Here is a 25,631-nt window from a genome sequence, read left to right as displayed (position 1 = left end):
GGCCGGTTTTCTCCAATTTTTTTTCTTCCCCTCACTCCACAACTATTCTAGCGCCTTTCAATGGCATTCAATATTTTGTTTTCTTTCTTTTTGATCTCCTCTATAAACTACAATAATTTTAATCTTTAATCATGGCCCCTCCGCGCCTCGCCCGTCTTCCCCGGTGGATCAGCCACTGGCTTGGCTATCGTCCAGAAGCCGTAAAGCCACTCCCTAAATACCAAGTCGCTCTATGGTCCTTTATAACCTCATTCTGCGGCCTATCGGTGGTACAAGCAATTTTCAACTATTCCGACTACTTCAACGAGCGCAATGTACCAGGTATAATCGCATCCTATGTAAGTGGCAAAATACCCAAAATTGCTGAATGAATCGCATTCCCAAAAAAATCCACATTGACTCACACATCCAACAGGGTGCATCCGCCGTCCTCGTCTTCGGCGCAATCGAAAGCCCCCTCGCGCAACCACGCGCTCTAGTCTTCGGCCACTTCTTCAGCGCCCTGATCGGCATCTGCATTACCAAATTATTCAGCCTGATGCCTGACCAAGAGCGGTTTGAGTCCCTGCGCTGGCTGGCCGCTTCACTTTCAACCGCTATTGCTATTGTCGTTATGCAATTGACGGGTACGACTCATCCGCCTGCTGGAGCGACTGCTCTGCTCCCGGCTACTAGTGAGGAGATTTGGAAGCTTTCTTGGTACTTCTTGCCTGTAGTTCTGCTGTCTTCTGCTATGCTCTTGGTGTGTGCGCTGCTGTTCAATAATTTGCATCGGAGATATCCTGCTTTTTGGATCGAGCCTACTCCGCCCAAGCCTGCGCCTCCTGCTCCGGTGCCGGCGCCTGTTGATGTTTCTTCAGGAGAGGAGAAGTCAGTGAAGAGTCCTGTTTGATTTGGGGACTTGGGGAAGCAAGAGGTGTAGTTCGAAAGAGCCTGCATTACACTTTGGAAATAGTTGCACGGCATATGCCGCTATCCGTTTGGTGGGAGATGGTTTGGGATGCATGGAAAAACTTCGCTGCTCTACTAATATATTCGAGATTCTTGAGGAAATGAAAAAGTTCATCACGCTTTGGGGTTAATCATGGATGTATAGTGTTTCACACTGGTAATACTCAGAAGCAATATCTCGATATTAGCGATCTAGTGGTCCTCTAATTTTGCGCCATCATAAGCGGTTGTAGTAGGAAAGGTCGGCGTTGTATAAGATCGCAGGGGCAGGGTAAAGCTCGCAGGGTAAAAGCTCGCAGGTTTATAGGGTGAATTTAAGAATTTCAGAATTATACTGGTGTCTTCTTAACTAGACCAAGAAGTAGGAGGATACTATGTGTTATCCATACGATATTTACCAGTTTTTTTCTTCGCCCTATGACCTCACCCTGCGAGCTTTACCCTGCTACCCTGCGGCCCTATACAACGTCGACCTTTTCCAACACATCCCCAGGTCCCTTTATCATTAAAAGCCAGCACATTAGTGGAAAACTCCTGTCTAGGTCGTCATCCGTCTTTTAGGGCACATTATTTTGTTTTCTTCCTTACACTTTTCATCTTCTCTAATTTTCTATACTTTGAACATTATTCCAAGTAGCAATTTCATTTGATGTTTCCAAACTTTATTTTACATTCTGTATTTCCGAACCACCACCATTTACCATTTTCATTCGATGGATGTTTCCCAAGTTTGTCGTACATTCTGTATGCCCAAGCCACCACCAGTTACCAATTTCATTTGATGATTCCCAAGTGTGTCGTGAATTCCGTCTCCCCAATTCACCCCCAAGTTGACAATTTGATTCCCAAGAAGTTCCACCCAAGTATGAGCATTGTTCAAATATCCTTCAATATTCCCGTGCGATGTCCAAATAGAAATGTTCCCTGAAAAAAATCCAATCTCAGTGTTGTTGCTTTCGAGTTGGCATGACAAATTGTTCGTGAAAGATTGTCTAACCAAAAAGTTAGCCACAAGCTCGGGCACTGTAAAAACAAAGAATACTTACATTTACTCTTCCTCACTGGAGGAGCTTGAGGGGTCATCAGAGACCTCTTCCTCAACCAATGGCGGCAGAGGCGAAAATGGGAGAGGCTGCGAAGTCGGCAAATAGCATCCCAAGCATTGACGGCAGAGGCATTCCTGTTGCCGCAGATATGCACGACCCCAAAAGTTTCTTAGATATATCAACCGCCAATCGCCTTCGTCGTTTTCGGCTGGATTGCTCTCCCAGCGCCGCTGTTCGATCTCAACCAATCGTGCAGCACGGACAGATTTTGCGTCTTCATTGCTGAAGCCGCTCAGAGTAAGTCGTCCAACCAGGATAGCCAGCATACCAAACAATCTCTTAATCACTGGGTCCTCAATCATCAGAGTCTCCCTGTTGATGGTTACTTGGCCGGCGACCTCGTCAATGAGGTCCATAAGCTGCTGGCATTTGAACTCGAAGCAGCTACCCATGTGAAAGATTCCAGCGCGCACCAAAGTCCACATGGAAAGGGTGTTGATGAGCCGACGGAGGTCAGACTGTATGACGGGGACATATCTACCACCTGACCTGCCAAGAGACAAGTTCTCGAGATCCTTGGAGAACTCATCACGGGTTTCCTGGAAAGTCCGAAGGGTGGAGCTCTGGATGTCGGGCTGCATCTTGATGGAAGAAGGTGTTGTGATGAATGAAGTAAGTTATGTTGATGATGAGGATGATAATAGTAGTTGAATAAACGTGTAGTCAATCAAGACCCGGATAGATGGAGATGATAATGATGAATGAAGATGATGAACAAGAAATAGAAGAACCACGAGGAGCAAATCTTTTATACTCGAGCAATTGGGTCGACTGGTCCGAAGAAAGACGTACAATTATCGTATTTGTCTATCTAGTACAGATAACAATGGCTTTGTAGAAACAATGAGCCAAAGGGGCAAAGAAGCTTACAACCCGAGTCCTTCATTGAAAGCTCGGCGTATCGCTATTTGCCTCTACAAAGAACAAACAGAGACCGCGTATTCTAATGACATAGAAACAACACGAGGAATTGGCAATCATAACAAAACTATCGTCAATACTCAGCATATCATATAGAAATTGGGGAGTAATTGAGTTAGCTATCACTAACTTTATGTGATACTATACCTATAGAGAGACAGATTCACATATAAGCCTAAATAATAGATAATCCGTGATCTCTAATCCTTCCACCTCGATTTCTCTGTAATGGTCTGAGTATCGGCGACAGTTTTGTTATGATTGCCAATTCCTCTCATGGTTTCGATGATACTAGAATGTTTAGTCTCTGCTTGGTGTTTATGGAGGCAAATAATGAATGATCTGACTTGAAATTAAGGGCTTATGTTCTAAGGCTCTTTGTTCCTGTGGCTTATCATTTCTATAGATCTAATGTGTCTGTTATCCAATTGTTTGTCTATATGTTTGTCTCTATATAGGGTTTGTTTGCTAGAAGCTTGGCATGTGGTTTCATGTGGTTTCATGTGATTTCATGTGATTTGATCTCGGTAGCTAACCTGATTCCTCCCCGCTAGTTCCTATGCATACCTTATATCTTTATCCTTCTTTATACACCCCCACCTATGGAGATAGTTGTCAGATTTCATAGCGTAGAACCTAGCTTCTACAACTCTCTACTCAATCAAGCTACTCACATTCCACCATGCACTTCGACGTAGCCCTCTCCTGACAATAGTATACGCCCAAATATATCGTATTGAGCAATTGTCAAAGATGCAAGTATATAGAAATACCTATATAGGGTTGAATGGGATATACTATTAAATGACAGAAGAATGCAGGTCCTCTTGTTCATATCCGAACTCTATTTTCCACTTTTATATGGTCTCCACATCATGAATCCTTTCGGATATTCTGGCAGTCCTGGAGAATTTCTATAGTTAATAATCATTTTTCTATCTATAATACCGCGAAGAAAGACATTTGAACCGAACATCTAAGACAAACACCCGAAAAAAAGTACATCGGGGTGTTGTCTTGAACATTATGTCAGTTCTATCATCTTGAGGTAGATGAATCAGATTATTGAATCACCAAATTCTTAAGAACAAAGGCCGGATATTCTGTTGAAGTAATATTGTAGGCATTAAATCTCTAATCAGATGGTTGAACGGCTATAACACATAGAGCCTACGGGGATAAAGTTGCAAGAAACCCTGATAATACTACCTGTGATATGTTATACACGTCCTTTATAGTCCACACTAAATTGCAATGAGTAATGAGCTCGAGTTGGCGATTGTATATCGGTCCGACTCGAGCTCATTTTTGCTTTGGGGGCTGCGGTTTCGTTTCAGCGCGATGTCACCGCTTCTTTTTTTTTTTTTGTCAACGTGCAAGTTTCATCTAAGTATCATGACTCATGCACAGAGAATCATCAGAATATCCAGTAGCATAATAAACGCATATTCATTTCTATCAAGCAAAAGAAGGCTGGAGCTTCCCACAGGCACGGTCTGCCAACCTCTCTTTCATGAGCACCTCATAGACATGCGATGCCCATGCACAGCAAACCTTCCGCGTATCCTTTGGGTCGATGATCTCCTCAATTCCAAACGCATTCGCTGTCCGCACCGGATTCATCAGCCGTGAATACTCTTCTTCCAGCTCTTGATACCGTTCTTCCTTCTTTCCAACCTTCTCGGCCTCACGCAGCTCATGCCGATGCGCGACCTCGATTCCGCCGTCCAGCGGCAACGAACCCCACTGTCCAGATGGCCAAGCAACCTGCATAACCGGGTCACGACAACCGAACATAACCCCACCCGCCACGCCAAACACACGCCGTGTAACGACATTGAATACCGGCACCGTGGTACTGAAGTAAGCCTTGGCGAGCTCAACACCCCAGCGCATTGTCGCCGTGCGCTCAGCGACAGTTCCAATGGCATATCCCGCTTGACATGACATGTTAGCGTATTTTCAATGATCTAGGATGAAAGATGGAAGAAGATTACTCACGGACGTCCAAAAACTGCAGAATAGGCAGATTCATCACATCACACAATTTCAACAACCGCGTTAACTTCTGACTACCAGCGGCATCCAATGCACCTCCATTAACTTCACAGTTCAGCGAGATAATCCCAACCGGACGACCGCCCACACGTGCAAGTCCACCAATTGCAGTGCGCCCCCATAATGCTCCGATCTCAAACCAGGAGTCTTTGTCAACTACAGAGGTGATGATCGAACGCGCATTGTACATGCGTGCTTGTCGTCGAGGAATGATGCTCCGTAGTGCGATATCCTCGCGCTCCTCGGAATCAGTGCAGGGAATTGTTGGCGGTGCATCGCTCCCACTGTTTGGGAGGTAACTCAGAACTACCCGCAGCTGCTCGTAACATTCCGCCTCGTTAGCGGCGAGATTATCGATCGTGCCGTTCATACAATGAACCATAGGCCCACCCAAATCTTGGAAGTCGAGGCCTTCTTCAAATGTTGCGCCCTCAACAACCTTCGGCCCTGCATTAAACAGTGCTCCAATGTCAGCTGCCATCACGGAGAAGTGGCAGGATACCACCCTTGCAGCACCAAGTCCAATCTACACAACAGGTCAGTTCCGCTTGCATCAACCAATATCAGATAGTTCAATCAAGCATAATGAAGAAGCAAGATGAAAAGAAAACAGCAGAGAAAAACTTACCGCAGGCCCAACAACAGCCCCCAAATTTGGAATCCCCATATTCAACTGCTTGATAACATGCGGAAAAGAAGAAACATGAGGAAGATAGCTCCAGCCCTCTTTCCGAATCGTCGTAACACTCCCACCCCCAGAACTCCCATCAACAAGCTTAACAACCGGCAGCCGCAACGCAATAGCAAGTTTCTCAACATAAACTGTCTTACCTACACTCGCACCATCGGCATGTCCAGACCGGATGCTGAAATCATCAGCCGTGAGAAGGATCTTCCTGCCGCGAAGCAGTCCAGTGCCTTGGATGTTATTGCTTGGCACGAAGGAGACGGGCTTCTCGCGCATCGGCGCTGTCTTTTGCCATGTCACCGTGCCGGAAACGGATCCAATTTCTTGGAAGCTGTTCGGGTCTAGCAGTTGCTCGATGCGCTCGCGTACCCATAGCTTGCCTGCTTGCTTTTGGCGGACGTAGCCTCGGTTGGTGGGATCTGGCTTTGCGGCTATTTCCCGCAGCGTTGCTAGTTGGCCTAGTACATCTGAGTAGTCTGCCGGGAGACGATTTTCTGTAGACGTTGACTTTGACTTGGGCTTTTTTGGTTGGTCTCCTGGTGGTGATATATGGGATGTGACCTGGTTAAGACGATCGGTGGCTTGGTTATTGCCTGTTCTGGTTGGTGGGTCGCTGTCTTTTGTCATGGTGTATCAATTGAGATGGGTTGTTATATGTATAGTTTACAGTGCGGCATTGGAGATTGTTGAAGGCTTTGGTCTACTGAGGGGGGTGTCGGCTATGTCCGAGCCGAGGTCAGTCACGTCGAAAGCTATAATATCTTGTCGAATGGAACATTGAATTATCCTATGATGAAATATCTTTTGAGGTATTTTAATTGATCTCTATTGAGAAGATATCACACCTGATTTCATTCATCTACTGTGTTTTGACATTTGCATCCAATTATCCCCATTTTCCCCCTTTTCCCTTCAATGTCATCCCCGCACTCACGGCCGATTAAGCGACTGTTGGTCGCCAACAGGTAAGAGCTCCTATAAATAATATACTAACAAGCTCTAATATGTAATAGAGGAGAGATTGCCGTTCGTATTCTCCATGCAGCACGAGAGTTACCAAATCCAGTGGAGACATTCACGCTCTACACATCGGATGACCGATCGCACTGCGATCTAGGACGACCACAACATGTAATTGAAATTCCATCAGCATCATCATATCTCGACATTTCACTCCTGGTAGACCTAGCTCAAAAACACTCTATTGACGCCGTGCATCCCGGGTATGGATTCCTCAGTGAGAGTGCTGAATTCGCATATCGCATGTGGCACGAAGCCGGGTCTATCGTCATAGGGCCTGGATGGGAAAACCTTGCCCGAACGGGCGATAAGCTGCAAGCGAAACAGCTAGCGAAACAATGTGGCGTCCCTGTATTAGAAGCCATGAGTCAACCTACGAGCAACGTGGACGAAGCATGTGCGTTTGCAACGCAGGTTGGTTTCCCGGTTATGATCAAGGCTGTTGATGGCGGTGGTGGCCGTGGGATTCGTCTCGTTCGTGAGGAACATGAACTGGATAATAGTATTCAGAGGGCGATTGGCGAGTCGCCTTCCCGGACTGTCTTTGTTGAGAAAGCTGCAGTGGATGGGTTTCATCATGTTGAGATCCAAATCATTGGCGATGGGACAGGTCAGGTACGACATCTATGGGAAAGAGATTGCAGTGCTCAGCGGCGGTTTCAGAAGGTGGTTGAATGCGCCCCAGCCTTGATGCAGGATAGAGAGTTGGTCGGTCGAGTGATTGAGTCTGCACTCAGGATGGCAAGTGAAATCTGCTATCGATCATTGGGAACGTTCGAGTTTCTGGTCAGTGAGCAGCGCGGAGAATTCTACTTCTTGGAGGTGAACCCGCGTCTGCAAGTTGAGCACACTATTACGGAATCTATCAGTGGGATAGATCTGGTGCAGACACAGCTTCTTCTCGCCCAGGGATACACTTTGCATGGGCTGGGTCTCGGTGCTGAGGTCGACGCAAGTCATCCTCCGCCAAATGCCTTTTCAATCCAACTTCGACTGTGTGCCGAAGACCCGAGCAACGGGTTTTCTCTGAGTATTGGGAAAGTTACCGGGTTTACTGTGCCAAGTGGACATGGAATCCGGGTAGATACTCATATCAATCTCTCTGGCCCCGCACTAGTTGTGGGATCCAACTTCGACAATCTGTTGGCCAAGATAATCGTGACTGCGCCCACCTGGAAAGCATGCGCTAGAAAAGCCCAGCGGGTCTTGGCTGATTCTAGGATCGACGGCATGAAAACTAATATCAGCCTTCTACGAGGAATTGTAGCTCATCCTGATTTCATGGCCGGCAAAGTCGACACCCAATGGCTTGGGCTCAATCTTGACGCAGTACTCCAGCAAGGAGAGAAGATATCGAAGATACTTCAGCGGCTAGATGGCCCAGCCGGGTCTTCACAGCAATTTATCACCCAAAGTGGACTGCCGGCATCTAATCTTTTGTTGCGAAAAGGGGACGCATGGTCAATCACGTTAGAACCTCTGGTGAAAGGTTCCCAACAGTCAGACAAGATTGCCCACCATCTGCGTCTATCCCGAGTGCTACGTAATGAGTTCCCTACTTCACTCGCTGCCGAAATTGAATATACGACTCCAACCTCGCAGGGCGCAATCCCCTATCGGATGCAACTCGAAACAACTACGACTGCTGCATCGGCATTGGTGTCCTCGTCTCATCGGCGAGGTGATCCAAAGAATCCTCACCACATCATCCTCCCTCTTTCAGGCAAATTGATTGAGATACTGGTATCGGATGGAGGGGATGTTGTTGAAAATCAAGTCCTCGCTTTCGTCAAACAGATGAAAATGGAGCTCGAAGTACGAAGCCCTCGAAGTGGTCGGGTGAAATGGGTTCATGAGATGGAAGATGACGAGGAGGATGTTGCCGAGGGCATGCTTTTGGTCGAATTAGAGCCAAACAATGGCAGAGTGGAAGTTCGGGGCAAGTTATGATCCTGCATATAGACCAACAAGCTTGAAGTATAGATGGATGGCATTGACTCCCTGTACATATCAAATTCGCGAGTCCCTGATATCACCAGCGAATCAGCTTGCAGATCCACCTGGTTTCTCAGCATCATTGGTCTAGTGGTAGAATTCGTCGTTGCCATCGACGAGGCCCGTGTTCGATTCACGGATGATGCACAACAATTTATTTTTATTTTTTTGCTTATTAGCTCTAGAACCACTTAAGAACTCCAATTGTAGTCAACAGTATCAGCTGTTTTCACGTACCTGTATGTGATGGTCAATCATTCAGAATAAAATGCAAACTCGAGTTTATGCGTATTTTCGTGTTTATTTTTTGAGGCAGGTGGTCATAACAAGCGGTCACCTCTACATGTGACGTCACCGTCTCAGCTTCCCCATCCTTTATTCTTCTCTCTATCCCCTCTGGCTTGACTCCAGAGTTGTTTTTTCAGTATGGATGCCCTCGGTGTCTATGTGCTGACCTTTAACTGTGCAAAAAATCTTGTCGATGTTGACGCGTTCGCGGACCACTTCTTCGATGCACTCCCCGCGTCTGGTGCGGGGAGCTCCGCACCCGACCTAATTTTCCTCTCGCTACAAGAGATCGCACCCATTGCCTACTCGTTCCTCGGAGGATCCTACCTTTCACCTTACTTTGATGGATTCCACCGTGCTGTCCAGAAAGCCTCGGAAAAAAAATGGGATCAACACTACGTGAATTTCCTCACCGACAACACGGGAATGACAGGCCTGATGCTTTTCGCGCGCGATGACACCCTCGGCAAAATCGCCTGGATCGACACAGCCCACGTCGGCGTTGGAATTCAGGAAATGGGAAACAAGGGCGCTGTCGGTGCACGTCTAGGATACGTTGTTCAAGGACACCCATCCAAGACCGTGGATCTCACTTTCGTCGCGGCCCATCTCGCCGCTATGGAGGATTCGTACCAGCAACGGAACATGGACTGGAAGAGCATTGTTGAGCGCCTTGTATTCACGCACAACAGCAAGAGACCAGCTGAGAGATCGAGTGTGAATGAAAACACTAGTCTTCTCGACTCCGCTGCATCGGCGCACGCGGAGGGCAGTCGCAGAGATCTCTTCGCGCCAAACGCCTACCTATTCCTCGCCGGAGACCTCAACTACCGCACTTCGAACATCGGACCATCCATTAAGGAGATTGAACAATTCCCCCGCCGCAATGTCGCCCCCCATCACCCGTCGCACTATTCCCACCTTCTGAAGAACGACCAGCTCGTGCGCGAGATGAGCTACGGCCGGACCTTCCACGGGCTGTCCGAGGCTCCGATCGACTTCCCTCCCACTTACAAATACTCGAATGCTGCGCGCGAAGCTGTCCGCCAAGGCTCGGACACCGATGATCATGAATGGAAATGGTCGAATCACCGTTGGCCCAGCTGGTGCGATCGAGTCCTTTACATCGATACACCCTCGTGGGTTGGTGAAGCTGGAAATGTCAAGCCGATTGCTTACGACGCACTGCCTCTCTTTGCGCAGTCTGATCATCGTCCCGTTGCGCTCGTTGCTTCGGTACCGCTGCGATCCTCTGATGCATCAAACACCGAGAACACAGGTCTGGGTCCCCGAGCTGTGGCTCCATTCTCTATCGATCCGAATTGGAAGTCCAAGCGGGACATGGCGCGACGAAAGGAGATTGTTGTGGGTGCAGTTGCGCATCTGGGACTGACCAGGGAAGGAAATGGACTGCTGCTCGCGTCGCTGCTAGGTATTATCGGAGCGTATTTCATTCTTCGATCTATGCTGGAGATTTGAGTGAGGGGTTGACGGCGTGATGAACAGTGCTCGGGGAAACTTTGTTTTCCTTGCTTTTTCTTATCTCTTGCCCTGTTCTGTTGTCACTTAGGTGTTTTCGGAAGAAATATCATGCAATGCTACCAGTTGCCAGAACCGGCCACTGGATGAAAAAGCCTAGCTATCTTCCTTTTACTATGCATAGTCTCCAAGCTTCCCAAGCTTTGTAAAATCGGGTTGCATCGTCGGCGGTCTCAATCGAATGTCCTGTGACACTGTAGTAGGGAATCCCCCGCATTTGTCTTCAAATGGGTGCCATCAGATAACTCGGTCCGGCTGTAGTCCCAATTATGTATCCGACATGCGGGTAGATGATCTTCCTAGCAACAACCTAAATTAGGCAACACTCTTGGCCAAGTCACATGAACCGAGCCGATCCGAAACGGTCTGGTTGCATTCTGCAGGTGAGAAAAGATGGCGCTGAGGGCTGAGGGGAGCGCCGTGGCTTTTTTCTTAGATGAGGTCATATTTTCTGGTTTTTTTCCCTTCCGATTATCGCTCGTTTTCTGGCTTCGGAGAGGGGTTCCCATGACTTTGACTGGACTGAGACTGTAGTCTGCAGGAACTATGAATATAGGTATCTCTCGGATATTTCTGTCACTGCTGTCACTGCTGTCACTGCTGTCACTGCTGCGACTGTTGTCACTGTAAGGTATCAACTCTTCATATAGGAACGACCGGCAATTCCTCTCCACTTTGTGGTCACACAAAATCTTTTTTTTTTTTTTTTTCTCTGGCTGTGATGGTCCAGATGCTGAGATAGAACTTCGATTGTCTTCTAGACGCCAAATATTGCTGTTCCTGAAGTGTGGTCCACTATTCATTCACGGACTGCGACATCCGGCTGCGGCTGTCCTGGAAATACAAATATCAGTTATTATGCTGTTCTTCCAGTTCCCACAATATACTAGTACATCCAACTTATTAAATTAGTATGATTCCAAGGTTGTAACACCAACCATTAACAAACGTGCGATAACGCATGGAACAGGCCACATGAACTGGTCAAGTGACTAGCAGAGAGCTTAATCTCCTCTCCAAACAAAGTTGTAAAAAAAAACAAGACTACTAGTAGGCTTCACCGTGTGTACGACCTTACGAAAACGTTGCCAAGGGATGTTGAAGATGAGGTTTCATGAGAGGCGGTGTATGGTCTAAACGTGTTGCTATAGAAGATCTAGACACGGAAGTCTGGAATGCACAACACTGGCTATGACAGCCCTGCATTTTTAGAATATTGGAAATCTCATATTATTTTCTGATTTAGGAAATGTTTCTAGTTTAGCTGAAAAAAAAAAGAAGGAAGAAAAAAAAAGGTCCGGGCTCCACAGCCTCCACAGGGATCAAAGGGAGAAACCATACAAAATGTAGGGCCAAGTCAAAGAGTGATTGAATTGGATTGTTTCTACCTATTTAGGGAAGTTTCAAGGACAGAAATATTAGATTATCATTGGTTTATAGGGATATATGAGATAACGATCATCTAATAATTAATACAGAATAGAGAGAATAGGGGGCTATACAATCAAAAAACAGACAAAAAGCAAAATATGTCATTGACAGGGCTGATCAGGAGAAAGTGGACAGAAGGATCAGAATGTTCCATGCAAACTTGCAAACAGGCCTGAATGGGAAAATCGAGGAATCCCCTGAGTTCGGTGGAGATTTTTCCAGAACTACTCCATAGGCCCGAGGGCCTTCAATTTGAAACATTTGAACCCTACTTCCGTCAGGAATACTCAAAAGAGTAATCAAAAAGCAAAGTAAAAACATAACCCACAATATGTATACATATATAAATCTACCTACATGCTCCATACATATATAATAGTATACTTTCATAGTATTCACGGGAAGTATTACGCCGTACTAAATCTGAAGCTTAACGGTCTGATTTGCATTAGGCTGTTGTTTCGAAATATGCCCTTGTCAGCAGCTCCACCTGTCCCTGCAATATACATATGAGACTGCGAGTCATCCCGCGATCCTGACGATGCATCGTACCGTCTTGTCTTTTGGATGTAGAGCGGATCCTTCATTGGCCTTCATGCACCGAAGACCAGCATTTAAGCCGATCAACCCGCATCTTCGGGACAAGGGATCAGGATCGACCGATCTCTGCAGTATTAGACTCTACAACAACATAAATATGTAAATATATAAGTGGCATATACTTGTTAAATCTTCTATAACAAAACTATTAAAGAACTTTGGTAGGGGAGAGAAAAGAAGCCGGAAAGCACCGGCAAGTCAATACTACCCAAGGGAAAAAGACAAAAAAGGGAGATTCAGATGGTACCAGGTTAGAGAGAGATTAAAGAAAATAAATAGAATATATATATATATATATAATATATACAATAAAATGGTAATATAAAACATTTAAAAAAAACCACAGACATAATAAAAAAATATAAAACATAATGGAAAAAAAAATAATAAAAAACACCCAAAAAACACCAAAAAACCAGCAAAAACCAACCCCAGCAAACGGCCTAATAATGGAACCCTAAAAATTCTAATCCTCCTATTTTCACTTGGAATTTGTATTTGTTGGAGTGTTTTACATGTCTAAGCCATCTTTTTGAGCCTCTAATATAAACCCCCGTCATCTTCTCCCTGGATCCTCTCTTTCTTCAAATCCGGTCTCTAACCTTGTGGCTGAATTTCTATTTCTCTCTGAACCTCCGACGTCATTGTGTTGTACTACACATTCTAGGCCTTGAATCCTTATTCTCCGTTACATTTAAGCTTGAAAACTGTCTAGTCTACTTTTTCTTCTTCTTTTCTTCTCTCAAGACTCTTTTGAGACCCTCCAACTCCCTTTATCCTTGATCTAAACCCGGTCAATATCAATCATGTATTCTTGCGCAAACTATCCCCGTGGATGCCGAGGTCGTGTGAACAGACAAGGAGCGAAATGTTCTGACTGCGTTGTATGTGATTCCTAAAACTATATCTTTGAAATATGTCTATGCAAAGAAAATGGTTCAAAGAATAGAACGAAAAAAAAAAAAAGCTAACCCGTTTACAGTCTCTAAACTTGCGCCGTCCAGCTTTCGCTTCACCATTCGCTCAACCACGCGAATACAAGCGAGGACTGCCCTCAGAACTCTTTGGCGATATTTCATCCAAGGCGCCCGAGTTTGAGCTTCAGTGAATGCAAAGTACCCTTTCCCGGGACGGTCCGGAGAATAACCCAGCTCCTCGTTAGGTTGCATCCTGCCGGCTGGGATTCACCTCGCATGATCTACGGCCGCATCCTTTGTTCTTAATTGCCTCTCTCTCTCTTTCTCTCTCTCTCCACATCTCTCATATGCATCGCCGGGAGTTTCTTTGTTATATTCGGCGGCCACCTACTATTGGCTTTGATTGCCTGATTTCCTGGTTTTCCGATCTCACCACACCTCTTTGATCTCGGAATTCACCCTCTCTACATTGGCCGGGCTAATGAGCGAACTTCCACGAATCTCTTTTGGGAACTGGGAAACTTGGCATGGACTTCGCGAACATTTCCTTTTTCGCCCGCTTGGGTTTGTTTCGACAAAGAACAGCCCGCTTTGTTGTTTTGCATGGATAGATCGCATTTTTTTTTTTTTTGCATGGATACCTATGGACATGGTTCTGCCACTGGAGGGCAGTGGCGCTGATGGATTGGGTTCTTTCAACTTTCCAGTTGATCCTTCTTTTCCTTGCGCATACGTGTGCTTTTGATATTCTTTTTTTTGGTTTTTTTTTGGTTTTTATGCCCTATTTTCATGTTCTCTTTAACTGATGTTGACTCTTCTCTTTGTGAACGGTGATGCCATACCCCTCTGTTTTACTTGCGTTATCATATGACCATTCTCCCTAGTGCTATATACCTATTTACAGTATTCATACTGTTATGTCTTGATCTTGATACCGTCTTGTCTATCCTTGAACTATGTAGAACTAAATCCAGAACACTCAGCCCTGTAAGATTCTTGATCTATTCTTAAACCTGATATGTATCCTTTACTGCCCAAGCCTTGCAGTAACGCGTCTGGGTCTATAGACCCTCAGCCCCCCCGCGGGGCTGTGAAGTTCCGGCCCCCAACACACCCCTCTCTCCCTAACCCGTAGGACGTGGGACCCGGCCCCCGGCTACTCCTCTTAACATTTTTTCAGCCGCAGTAACTCCCCTCACATTGAAACAGATATCCGAGCCCTGACCAAGAAAAATCAAGAAAAGAAAATACCCCAAGGTTAGAAATACGCGCATGCACACACCCCTCCATATCTCAGCTCAGTCAACACACCGACACAATGACAACACACACCGACAACACACTCGCACGGGTGTCTTCGTCCTTGATCCTTCACCAGCCCCCAGCCCACCCATCCCACTGTGTGCCCAACTTCCTGCGTCATACCGAGACAACACCTTGTAGCTAGATGCCCGTCAAGCTCTAGGCCTCATTGACCGGATCCTATAGATCTGCGCCTTACGATAGCTGCACGGGTGGCATGCTCATCTCACCTTGTGAGTGGCCTCGACAACGTTACACGCGGACTAGGCAATAATGGCATAATGGCATTTGTGCGAGGCTTAGTACGACATGCGGCGTCGATCGTTCGGGTTTTGTTGATAGCTCACGCCTACGCAGGGGTTATCCCTGTCTTTGTGGGCGCACACACGCATAAAATGCACAAGCTCTTGCGGGTGATATTGGATTAACGCCGTTAGGCCTTCCAAGGTATGATTACTTCCCGGAGCATTGGCTTTTTTTTGGTTTTTGCAGGTTGTGAAAGTCATGTGGTCACTACATGTGGTTTTTCGGGGGAATCTAGGAGCGGCTGGGCCTAGCTTTTTTTTCGGAGAATTATTGGCTCCGAGGGAATGGATTCGTTCAATATGGAGTATGTATACGATGTGTGCGACGTATACGAAGTAGTACCGCTTTTTTTTTTACTCCTGGGGACGTGGATAGGGCATGTTGCACTGGTGGACTACTATCCGAGGAATGGGGGGAAAGGGGGAGAATATAGGAGAATAATACGGAGTAAAGAGAGAGAACTATGTCGATCGCTTGTCTCAGAGATAGATAGTTCCCACTCTTGTGTGTTTTGGCCTCATCTGAAACTATATTGATATTATTGTAAGCTAGACATCCATTCAAGTCCTCGGCTCGGGCCAACCCACAAGCAAAATGAACTCCAGGGGATCTAAGTGTGGCGGAAAAAACATACCCAGAAAGAAAGGTAGCAAAGATAACAAAAAGATAAAAGAAAAAAAATAGAACAAAACCCACATTCCATAGTTGTCGGATAATCTCAGGATAATCTAAAACAAAGCCCAGTGGGATAAGCTAACTAAGGAGCCTAGTGTTAAATCCGCTTCTAGCCGCTTCTACCGGCCTTCTATGCACTTTCTCTTTTTGTTCTATGGCGTTTAAATTTCAAGCCCCTTTTCGTCTGTTTTTGTCTGTTTTTCTCGGTATTTGGGGTAATTTTGCTACGCTCAGCCACATATGCTCCGTAGCGGATCGTTGTTTCAGGAACTGTGGGGAATTAGACACGGTCTATCTCCACGGGATGTCTACTTTCGAGAACTAGCTCGTTTGGAATTTCCGCGATCTGTTCGGTGATCACTGTGGGAAGGGTAATCGGTGTGGCGTTGAGATTCCCGTTGACACATGGGTAAATCATCCGAGTGCTATTGAAAGCATTTGTGTAGTATTCATGAATGCCTATTTACCCGAATCAAGGTCTTGAAGGATTATTTCGGGCATATTGAAAGATCTGATTGATTGGGCTCACATCCCTAAACTTAGGTACCTATAGGGTGGAAATTCTAAAAGATTGCTTTCTTAATTACTCCGTAGATTAAATAGTATATTAACTCGTCTCGCATATCCCGGAACAAGGGCAACATGTTATGCAGGAGCTGCAAGCAAGCCAATCCTCGTGAAGATCAGTAATATAGATTGTTAAAAAAAAAAATTCAGGGATAGAATCCAAGCCAAAGACGTGTGTGAGGTTGTCTATATCCAACAATTCAAGCAAAGTGGATATCGTGCGTTGTCACACGTGCCCAAATACGAACCTTTATATCCACCATGCCCTATAAGCGTTCGAAGACCCCTGTTCTAAACCTCTAATCCGATACAGAGGTGTCAAATCGTCATGGATATATACCCGATCGGATTTACAATATACACTTTCTCGGCTATAGTTTCCAACTGGTTATTAGGTCCGGTCTGGAACGCGCCGTCGGGTTCTGGTAAGCGCGGCAACTTTGGCCCTCTGGCCCCCTTGAAGAGCCGCTTTGGGGCGTAGATCCTTTAATCTCGGATTCTAGGGCCTTACGCGGACACCGGCACTTGGCGGAGAAAATTTGCAATTCTTTTTCGACAGCGCAAGAATTGCCGTCTTGGGGTTGGGTATGAGTTAGGCATTTAATATCTTGGCCTTTATTGGTGGATCTTTGTTTAGAGCTTGAGGTGGAGGTTATACATAGCCTATAGTTAGAAAGAAGCTCAAAATTCGATACTGCATCGTAGATGTTTCTCTAGTTGCAACCATCTACACACCCAACATCTGCTGGCACACCCATTGTGCGGTTTTTGTGTGGAGTGTCCAATCTCGTTGGTCTTCCACAGTTCCAGTTTCGGTGGCTTCGGTGTCATGCACATCTGCACGACAGGCCTTTCCAAGTGCCTCGAAAACAAAAACCTGATCTCTCATATATTCATCTAGACAAGCTCTCTTGGCGTTGGAGACAGGTTTCTGGTCTGGCTGGGCATTTGGACTCTCGTTTGAGATTTCCCTGATGAATCCTTCCACACATCGGCGGACTAGGTCGGCAGCCGCAGAGAATGCTGTCTCGTTTTGAGATTCTCGTCGAGGGTCACGGGCTGGCTGATGTTTTTGTTTCCCTTTATTCTTTGGCTTAGATAGGCGATCGCCTCCCATGCTGCCGAGAATATCATGGCCTATTCTGAATCCTGAAGAGGTATGGGCCACAAGAAGGATGTATACGTGGCTGCGGTGATTTGTAGCTTCTGATGTATGGATCTTGATAGGAACTGGCGTGTGTTTGGATGATGATTTGCTGAGAGGGTCCTCTTTGGGTGGAGGTGAAGTAGAGCTTTTAGCAAATATAGATTGATCTAGCTTCCTCGTTTCACGGCGGAGAGTGCGTTGAGTGAGTTGTTCAATAAACTGCCGAACAGTACTCCCCGTGCCCTCTTCTGTGTCGGTATTTAGGGTGGGTTGATCAGGTGCTAACACTGTGATATCAATTCGCGTCACTTTCCCCGGTTCGTGATCCATCAAATTAATTCGCGGGAAGCTGCATTGAGGCTCGGCTGCCTGATCGTTTTTTGATGACCCCTTGGGCTGATTTTTGTCATCTTGATTATACCGAGATCCGAGTGTATGTATGAAAAAAGTGACTGCTCCAAGGTCAACCGGCCCCGTTGTCCAGCCGCGCTTATGAAGGGTAATAGGCAAGGGGGGGAGGCCAAGTTTGGCGAAATTGGGCACGAGAACTTGCACTGCATAGTCGTATGACGGAGAATGAGTACCGTTGGTCCCACCGGTTATATTCACTTTCACAAATGGGGCAGTCGCCTGCGATCCAACATAAAGCAAATAGGGGTAGAGGGCCTGGAAGACGAGAAAGATGGCACCGGCAGTCGCGAGCTTGATGTCGTATTCGGACTTCACCGTCACTTGCGACAAATCAAGCAGCGGACCGCTTTCCGATCTAGTAGACTGTGGAAAAAAGTTCAAGAACTGGGAGCCAATCTCGACTCCGGATACTTTGCTGCCGCTGATCTCGGCTAACAGCTTCACGGCTGCAGCATGAGACCTCTTAAGCCCCTTTTTTCCCTCTCTGTTCCCGCGAACATGATCAATGCTGACTGGACGACCAGTCAATGCAGATAACCCGATGGCGATTCGAACCAGCTGTCCGCCTCCTTCCAGGGTTCGGCCGTTCAAATAGACATGGTTTAAATTAGATGAAGTAGATTGTGACGCTGCCATTTCAGGCAACCTAAGTTATTTTTGACACTGGTCTTAAAATCTCTCGAAAATTGCGAAAAGCAATTAATATATTCATTTTGACCAGTCTCACCTTTGGTACTGAGTCAGATCCTGAGGCTGCAGCTGCGCCATCTTGGCGTGAGTCACCGTTACGGGGATCTCAGCCCCAAACGTTATTAGCGCTTAGCGAAGACTTAAATATGGGAAATCGAGGCTCATCCGAGGAATGGAATGCATCAAATGAATTAGAATGAAGTGAATGAAATAAATGTGTGAGGCTAGGAAGCTGCCATGAAGTTATTTTGCACCTTCCGTAATTAGTGACAGAGTAGGTACTACACTTCCTTCCATGAGTCCATCTTTTGAATCTTCGCTCTTCAAATCCTCAAATCCTCAAATTGCTTCTTCTTTCAATAACTTCTGTAGTTATATACTCTGCAGACTTTTTGTAGCATGTTTTCCTCTACATCCAATACACGCAGCCTAAGAAGGTCTATGTCCGCCCGCACAATACGAAAGCCGCGACGACCAGCCCCGGAGATCACCGATGCTGCCATGCAGCATGCAGCTGCTGCAGCTGCAGCTTCCCGAGCAATGCGCTCGAGTCAAAGCTCATCCCAAGAGTCGAAAACCCCGTACGAACGACTAGGTGGTCCAGGAAATGTTGCCATTCCCCGAAGGCGTCCGGGATCGAGCCTTCGAAGCACGGATGATAGCACATCGGCCAGCCAAGGCGACCTACCTAAAGTTTCAAACGCTCGTCGGTCAAAGGAACTGACCGGCGCATCGGCCCGGGCCCATTGCTTCGATGACCCTGCTGCTCTTCCGCCAATCACAGAACTCCAAGGACTTGATGGACGAGACAGCTCAGTGCCATCTTCATATCGCCGATTGCGCAAGGCCAAGTCAATGTTCTCGACCAGACAGCGAACCTCACAGGCTCCATATGGAGTACCTGCCCTTCCTTGCGGTGATCCCCTTGATCCCGAGCGCAGTCCTGGATTTCAGATGCCACGAACAATGAGGCGATCCATGTCTTTTCTTCGAGGAAGTTATCAATCCCACCAAGTTGATTCAACTCCAACAAGTCGCGAAGCAGCTATTCAGCTTGCCCGTAGCCAATTTGCCCATGATTCCGACGGTAGAGGTGTTCAGACTCGCCGGTCATCTTTCTTGCTCAGACGCAGGAAGGAGCACAGGCCGTTTCGAAAATCATTCCGAACCACGAGCGAAGGTGGCTTTGCCGACAGGCGTACCGGGTATTCTTACAAATCTCGGTCTTTTTCAACTTCCATCAAAAATAAATTCAGACGTGTGTTCGGGTTTTCCAAGGTCGGGGATCAACAAACTGTACCACATGGTAACCCAAATAGCGCTATGGAGCCTACGGTAACTCCGATTGAGAAAATCACGGAAGGATCCTCTCCTCACAAATTTACAGCTACTGAAGATGGCAACGATGGCAACGATTCCAACTATTTCCAGTCAATGCCCCATTCTCCCGGCCGCGATAGTCTCTGCACTTCCAAGTCACGCGTCACCAGTTGGGCTGATTCAACTACCCCAAACACAGTTACAACCCGGAAGCCAGGACATCGCCAATCTCTCTTTGATTAGAGAGGATGGGAATCTGAATCAGCAAATACCACGGACGCCTACAATGGATGATATCGAAAATCAATCCCCTTTGGGCATGCGAGCAAACAATCATCGAATTAGCATTGTTGACAGCCAAGATCTGTACACTGCGTTGATGAAACAGATGGGCCAACATTCTTTGTCTGATCCCAACGAGGAAATGGTCTTCGGCAATGTATCGCAGCATCGTGTGATACCAGAACGGACTAATTCGGTCTACTCCCAACATGGCAAACGCACTATCCGTCATGTCCCAAGCCGGGAATCCTCGGCCTCACCTGGTTCATTCGCAACAGCACGTGGTGGTGATCAATCAAGTCCACGGAAGTATCCGCGCTCGGCTAGGTCAATGCAAGTTTCTCGGGGCATATCGTCTCAGGTGACAAACCAACATACGACTACTGTTTCAGATAAAAAGTCGCCGCCATCAACACACGCTTTGGGCGAGGAATCGGATGATGATAGTGGTAGTGTTATTGTTTCTCGCCTTCGGGCCTCGAAAAGGGATATTGTTTCCCCAAGTATCTATTCCCGGACCACCAGTGGCAACACCCCAACCAGAACTGACAATGCCGACATGGGCGTCCATGATGAGCCAGGAACAGCGACTATCTTTACTCCACAGCGGACAACATACAGCTCACCCAAGCGCGCTAATCGGGTTTCATCTCCCACGACTCAGGTGAATCCCAGTGCAGACTGGCAGCAATGGATGAGTTCACAGATCGAAAGAATTGAACAGGCAAGCCCCGCAAGGGAACACATCAGAGAATATGCACAATACCAGGACGATGATGAGTACTTGACCGGCATAGCTCGACAGGCTCCTGTCGCTATCTCGGCTCCTGCTTCAGCAGCTCTGCTAAATATTCCAGACAGCCAAAGTATCACCGATCGCAAAGCTTCGGTTGAGAACAAAGTCCCATCACAGAGCAATTTCTCCCGTCCGTTAATACAGGCTTCCGGCATGCGAACCATCCTGCCATTGCAGACAAACCAGTCAGAAAATATGGTACAGACCCGCGCTAACTCATTGGCCATGGATACCGCTGTTGATTCTGGTGAAAATCCTTCACTCAAGCCCATCCCCATTGCTTACAATCAAGAACCCTCACCAATTCGACTAAGATCTGGAAACATGCAGCCGCCAGAGTCCCCAACCCCCAAGAGAGTTGGAGCAAAACGGTCCTGGACCAAAGAGCAGCAGCGACGCTATTCAGCTAGGCGTGCTCCAATCTCCCAAGATAATAGGATTAATTATTTCCGGTCCATGCGCACCCAACGGGACAACTGTGCAAACAATGAGAACGCAAGGGAGCAGGCTCAGTACAATGACATTATGGAGAGTTACCACCAACTTGAGGACATTCATTCCACGATCTCTAGCAAGCGCATGGTGGATCTGTTCTTGGACAGTCGCCGTCGACAAATGGGTGAAGTCACTGACAATGATACAACCACAGAGGCTTTTCTTTGAACGCGAGGGACTGACTCTTTTTGCTACTGGAATACCTCGGAGATTGTTTCATTTTTGCTGCGTCATATTCTTTCGAAGATCCCGGCCACTCATTCACTCATTTCTTGGGCGTCATTCTGGGACATGTATTGTATACTAAAGCTCCGGGTCGGAGTTGGGCGGTTTGTTTACTTGATATGGAAGTATGAAAGCAGCTATTGTTATGTTTTATTATTTTCGCCTAATAAAAAAATCTTCTCTATTCATTCGGCATTCATCTGTTTGAACAAATAAAATGGTGATAGTAGTAAAAAAAATCAAGAGCAAAAAAGAATTCTCTCCCTCGGGGAATCGAACCCCGGTCTCCCGCGCTTCTCGGTATTAATGACAAGCGGAAATCATCACCACTAGACCAAGGAAGAAGGTGATCGAGTTACTGCTCGACCATTGGAATGGTTAATGGAAGAACCCGTCAATCTAGATATTATGAACATACCTTGAAAGCTATTCACATTGTAGTCGAGCAAAATAGTTGTGGATGTTTCAACAATTTAATCAAACAACTGTTGAAGGCAATATTTATTTTCTAGTCTAATATATCATAGATGAGGCTTTAATGTATTTACGGGTGGAGGAACATCCTGTATTGTTGAAAAAAAAAAAAAAAACACTTGAAGCTCGATATATATCCGTTGACCATGGTGGCTACAACCATATATGCCAACTAAAAATTGCTTTGTTGGAATAACTCTTTCGAAACTATTACATACAATTGTAAAGATTTTTGCCTTCTGTCACTCAACTTAAATGAAACTGCGAGAGAGTCCTCGTAAAGAGGCAAATAAACTGCAATAAGTTGAATTGCTGTAGATACCTTTGTTCGTGGAATAGTCTGCTCAGCCACTGATATCCACGCGTGGTATTAGGTGGATCACTGCGTGCAAGGAAATGTTCCTTGTCCAGTTGGTGGGCCCATGTAGGTATTTCCCGTGTGGGCATTCGCCGTGTAGGTATTCTCCAAGTAGGTAATTGCCATGTAGGTATACCCCTTGTAGGTATTGTCCACATATAAGAGAAGAGAAATGGCACTGTTTTTGCGTAAGCTCATAAGTTGCGGGACATAACACATTTATCCAAAAATGGATATTTTCCTAGATATCCTGGATACATTGATCCTCGATCGGTGCTATGCAGTTCTCTCACCAGACCCAACAGCTGTTTTCAACAATGGTACTGTAGCCAATCCGAATTTGAATCGACATGTCCGGGTTTATTATCCCATGCAGCCGTCAAAGTGGGCGGAGGGAAGCCTCTGGAAGAGAGATGACATTGCCAGACAAGCATTGTCATTATACTTGATTACATGGTAAGGTCCCATTACTATAAGCACACTAGTATCCAGACAACTAATCGAGATCCTGCTATACGCACCAGGCTTTTCGCAATGATAATGTACCTCTTCGGTAGCCTCCTACTATACCACACACTATTCGACAAAAGACTCCTCCAACATCCACGATTCCTCCGAAACCAAATCAAACTCGAGATCAACCAGGGCATATCCGCAATTCCCGTGATGGCCATTCTCACCGTCCCCTTCTTCCTAGCAGAGATCAGGGGATGGTCAAAGCTATATGATTTCACCAGCGACTCCCCGTTCTTCGGATACACTTTACTGCAATATCCATTGTTTATCTGCTTCACAGACAGCGGCATTTACTGGATACACCGTGGTCTGCATCACCCTCGCATCTACCGCTGGCTCCACAAACCACACCATAAATGGGCTGTACCGACGCCGTTCGCCAGTTATGCGTTTCATCCCTTAGATGGATGGTCTCAGAGTCTACCTTACCATATTTACCCGTTGCTTTTTCCGTTGCAAAAAGGTGCTTATCTGGGGCTGTTTATCTTTGTCACTATATGGACGGTGTTGATTCGTGAGTTTTCTGGTCCCCCGTGAAACGATAGCATTAGCATGGTGGCTTACCTCGAGTTCTACAGATGATGCTGAGTACATGCCAACGTCGGAGGTAATTAATGGCGCTTCTTGTCATACAATGCATCACTTGTACTTCAACTATAATTACGGCCAATTTACAACGGCGTGGGATCGTCTCGCAGGAACGTACCGAAAACCCAAGGGTGATAGCTTTATGGAAAGCCAGGGAATGGATGGGAAAGAGAAACTCGTTGATAAGCGTGATTGATATGGAGATGGAGATCCAAGTAGGGCCAATCTTGTATTTAAGTGTACCATACTAGTCGACCGCTTCTGCAGCATTTGCTTCTGACCAGATCTTCATTTGGCTCAAGATAATAATAGAAATAATGATATTTAAAAGAATTGTTGTATATCCTTTTTTTTGATTTCAAGACTATTTTCCTGCTTTCCTTGCTTTTCGTTGTTACCCATCCCACCACCAACCATCATCAATCAATCAACCAACCAATACTACCAACAACATAAACAAAAAGCAAAAATAAGAATAAAAACATACAACAGTGAGGATTCGCTGGTGGTCACCCACCCAACTACTAACTCACCGGCGTGTGGCTTAAGTACGGCTGAGCGGACGGGAAGCCCTGTTTTCCACACCCTATGGTCGTATGTATCAGGTTACTTCTAGAAAAGTATTATATGATACAAATAGCTCAATAAGACTATGTACATATAATTGGGGAGCTTCTATACTTTCGCTCCTTTATCGGATTTCTAAATATTGCACACAGGAAGCTAAGTAGAAACTCAGCTTTGTAAAAGGCGAACATATACTGGATATAAAAAATACATCAGAGCTCCTCTCCTTCAAACGATCTACGTGTAAGAATACTGAGAACTAAGTTAAGTTTTGGAATTGTCAGAGGGATTACAGTGTCTACAGTGAATTGTAGATAGGAATGGAAAAACTCTGTAGTTACGTGAAGAGGGAAGAAACTATCTGCAGGAATGAGAACTAATGGCTAGGAGCAAATGAGTGGTCATATGACCTCTGACAGGAATCCTATCCAAAGAAATAAACATGAGATTTCGTTGGCCTCTCGACATAAGGGAGACAAATCTTCGACATCTCCTCTTGCAAGTATGTCATTGTCGAGGTTGGCGGGCTCGCCTTCGTCATCCGAGTATTCATAAGCTGACTGGTGGTCCTGTCTGAGGCTAGAATACGACTTGAATTAATATTCAACCATCATATGTAGATAAGACTACTTGCTTAAATATCTCTCTCGATAGAATGAGTTGGGCGCGAAAAATAGTTTGCGTTTGATAAATATAGGGAAGTAATGCTCTAAAGCTCGCTCGGTAGTATCGGCGATTAACCAGTGAGAGCGTCCAGTGAGAGCATCCCTCAAACTCTAAAAGAGAGCTGTGGACCACTTTGTTGAAGGCTAAAGGCAGAGGACAGAGAGGAAGAAAATCATGATCTATTCAAACTAGAAAATCCAGGTTATTTATAGCTGGAAAAAATCATCTCAAGAAAGGCCCAGGCTGCTAGATGGTGATTCAACACATCCATTATATAAGTTGCGGCTATTGTCAAAGAGAAAGAAGAAGAAGAAGAAGAAGAAGAAGAAGAAGAAATCTCTGACATTCAGACTATGTCGGAGCAGGGTATTTATACTCCCGCTATCTAGCAAAAAACTGCTCAGTCTGTAAAAAATGTACGGGAGATGGGACCGTCTAATAATACCTGGCCTTTTTCCTTCATTAGAGAAACTTAGGCAAGTTATCTTTAAGATACTAGTATAGGTTAATAGTAAAGAGAGCGTCCTCGTGCCTTTATATAGGCATCCTGTTGAGCATCTTAGACAGATCACCTGTTTTTTCCTTCTGATCCTCTCTAATGTCATAGTTCATCGCGAATAGGAGATTGAAAGTAAGCCCATCGCATAATGTCAGATATCAAGTGACCGATCCCCTATTTCTTCAGGACTTAAATAGCTGTCTTCTCTCTCCTTCTCTCTTCTTTAACCCAGT

General features: G+C 46.0%; 9 protein-coding genes across 9 annotated transcripts, besides 2 other annotated features; 6 read left to right on the top strand and 3 right to left on the bottom strand.

The window, feature by feature from the left end:
- Positions 1 to 131: 131 nt before the first annotated feature.
- On the top strand, positions 132 to 892 carry N7479_005815 (HPP family protein; the record flags this gene model as incomplete). Its single annotated transcript, XM_057253511.1, has 2 exons — positions 132 to 338; positions 416 to 892. 2 exons carry the CDS (start codon positions 132 to 134, stop codon positions 890 to 892), a joined length of 684 nt encoding a protein of 227 aa, XP_057107373.1.
- Positions 893 to 1,999: 1,107 nt separating this feature from the next.
- N7479_005814 (uncharacterized protein) lies at positions 2,000 to 2,638 on the bottom strand (the record flags this gene model as incomplete). Its single annotated transcript, XM_057253510.1, has 1 exon — positions 2,000 to 2,638. One exon carries the CDS (start codon positions 2,636 to 2,638, stop codon positions 2,000 to 2,002), a length of 639 nt encoding a protein of 212 aa, XP_057107372.1.
- Positions 2,639 to 4,436: 1,798 nt separating this feature from the next.
- N7479_005813 (uncharacterized protein) lies at positions 4,437 to 6,351 on the bottom strand (the record flags this gene model as incomplete). The annotated part of the gene is made up of 3 exons (XM_057253509.1): positions 4,437 to 4,915; positions 4,980 to 5,562; positions 5,665 to 6,351. 3 exons carry the CDS (start codon positions 6,349 to 6,351, stop codon positions 4,437 to 4,439), a joined length of 1,749 nt encoding a protein of 582 aa, XP_057107371.1.
- Positions 6,352 to 6,639: 288 nt separating this feature from the next.
- On the top strand, positions 6,640 to 8,694 carry N7479_005812 (putative pyruvate carboxylase; the record flags this gene model as incomplete). Its single annotated transcript, XM_057253508.1, has 2 exons — positions 6,640 to 6,689; positions 6,738 to 8,694. The coding sequence occupies 2 exons, from the start codon at positions 6,640 to 6,642 to the stop codon at positions 8,692 to 8,694; spliced, it is 2,007 nt and encodes a 668-aa protein (XP_057107370.1).
- A 471-nt stretch (positions 8,695 to 9,165) lies between these two features.
- Positions 9,166 to 10,506, top strand: N7479_005811 (putative inositol 5-phosphatase; the record flags this gene model as incomplete). The annotated part of the gene is made up of 1 exon (XM_057253507.1): positions 9,166 to 10,506. One exon carries the CDS (start codon positions 9,166 to 9,168, stop codon positions 10,504 to 10,506), a length of 1,341 nt encoding a protein of 446 aa, XP_057107369.1.
- A 2,897-nt stretch (positions 10,507 to 13,403) lies between these two features.
- On the top strand, positions 13,404 to 13,705 carry N7479_005810 (uncharacterized protein; the record flags this gene model as incomplete). Its single annotated transcript, XM_057253506.1, has 2 exons — positions 13,404 to 13,481; positions 13,580 to 13,705. 2 exons carry the CDS (start codon positions 13,404 to 13,406, stop codon positions 13,703 to 13,705), a joined length of 204 nt encoding a protein of 67 aa, XP_057107368.1.
- Positions 13,706 to 17,091: 3,386 nt separating this feature from the next.
- N7479_005809 (putative RNA 3'-terminal phosphate cyclase) lies at positions 17,092 to 18,558 on the bottom strand (the record flags this gene model as incomplete). Its single annotated transcript, XM_057253505.1, has 1 exon — positions 17,092 to 18,558. The coding sequence occupies one exon, from the start codon at positions 18,556 to 18,558 to the stop codon at positions 17,092 to 17,094; it is 1,467 nt and encodes a 488-aa protein (XP_057107367.1).
- Positions 18,559 to 19,053: 495 nt separating this feature from the next.
- On the top strand, positions 19,054 to 21,673 carry N7479_005808 (uncharacterized protein; the record flags this gene model as incomplete). The annotated part of the gene is made up of 2 exons (XM_057253504.1): positions 19,054 to 20,094; positions 20,132 to 21,673. The coding sequence occupies 2 exons, from the start codon at positions 19,054 to 19,056 to the stop codon at positions 21,671 to 21,673; spliced, it is 2,583 nt and encodes an 860-aa protein (XP_057107366.1).
- A 1,118-nt stretch (positions 21,674 to 22,791) lies between these two features.
- On the top strand, positions 22,792 to 23,862 carry N7479_005807 (sterol desaturase family protein; the record flags this gene model as incomplete). Its single annotated transcript, XM_057253503.1, has 3 exons — positions 22,792 to 23,018; positions 23,087 to 23,592; positions 23,657 to 23,862. 3 exons carry the CDS (start codon positions 22,792 to 22,794, stop codon positions 23,860 to 23,862), a joined length of 939 nt encoding a protein of 312 aa, XP_057107365.1.
- Position 23,863: 1 nt separating this feature from the next.
- Positions 23,864 to 23,895: a sequence feature (Protein overlapping with rRNA (N7479_005806, KAJ5958656.1) was converted to a misc_feature.).
- A 134-nt stretch (positions 23,896 to 24,029) lies between these two features.
- Positions 24,030 to 24,282: a sequence feature (Protein overlapping with rRNA (N7479_005806, KAJ5958656.1) was converted to a misc_feature.).
- Positions 24,283 to 25,631: the final 1,349 nt, after the last annotated feature.

Source organism: Penicillium vulpinum, assembly GCF_028829585.1.
Source record: "Penicillium vulpinum strain IBT 29486 chromosome Unknown utg000003l_segment0_segment0, whole genome shotgun sequence".
Lineage (NCBI taxonomy): Eukaryota > Fungi > Ascomycota > Eurotiomycetes > Eurotiales > Aspergillaceae > Penicillium > Penicillium vulpinum.
This window is presented reverse-complemented; position numbering and strand designations above follow the sequence as displayed.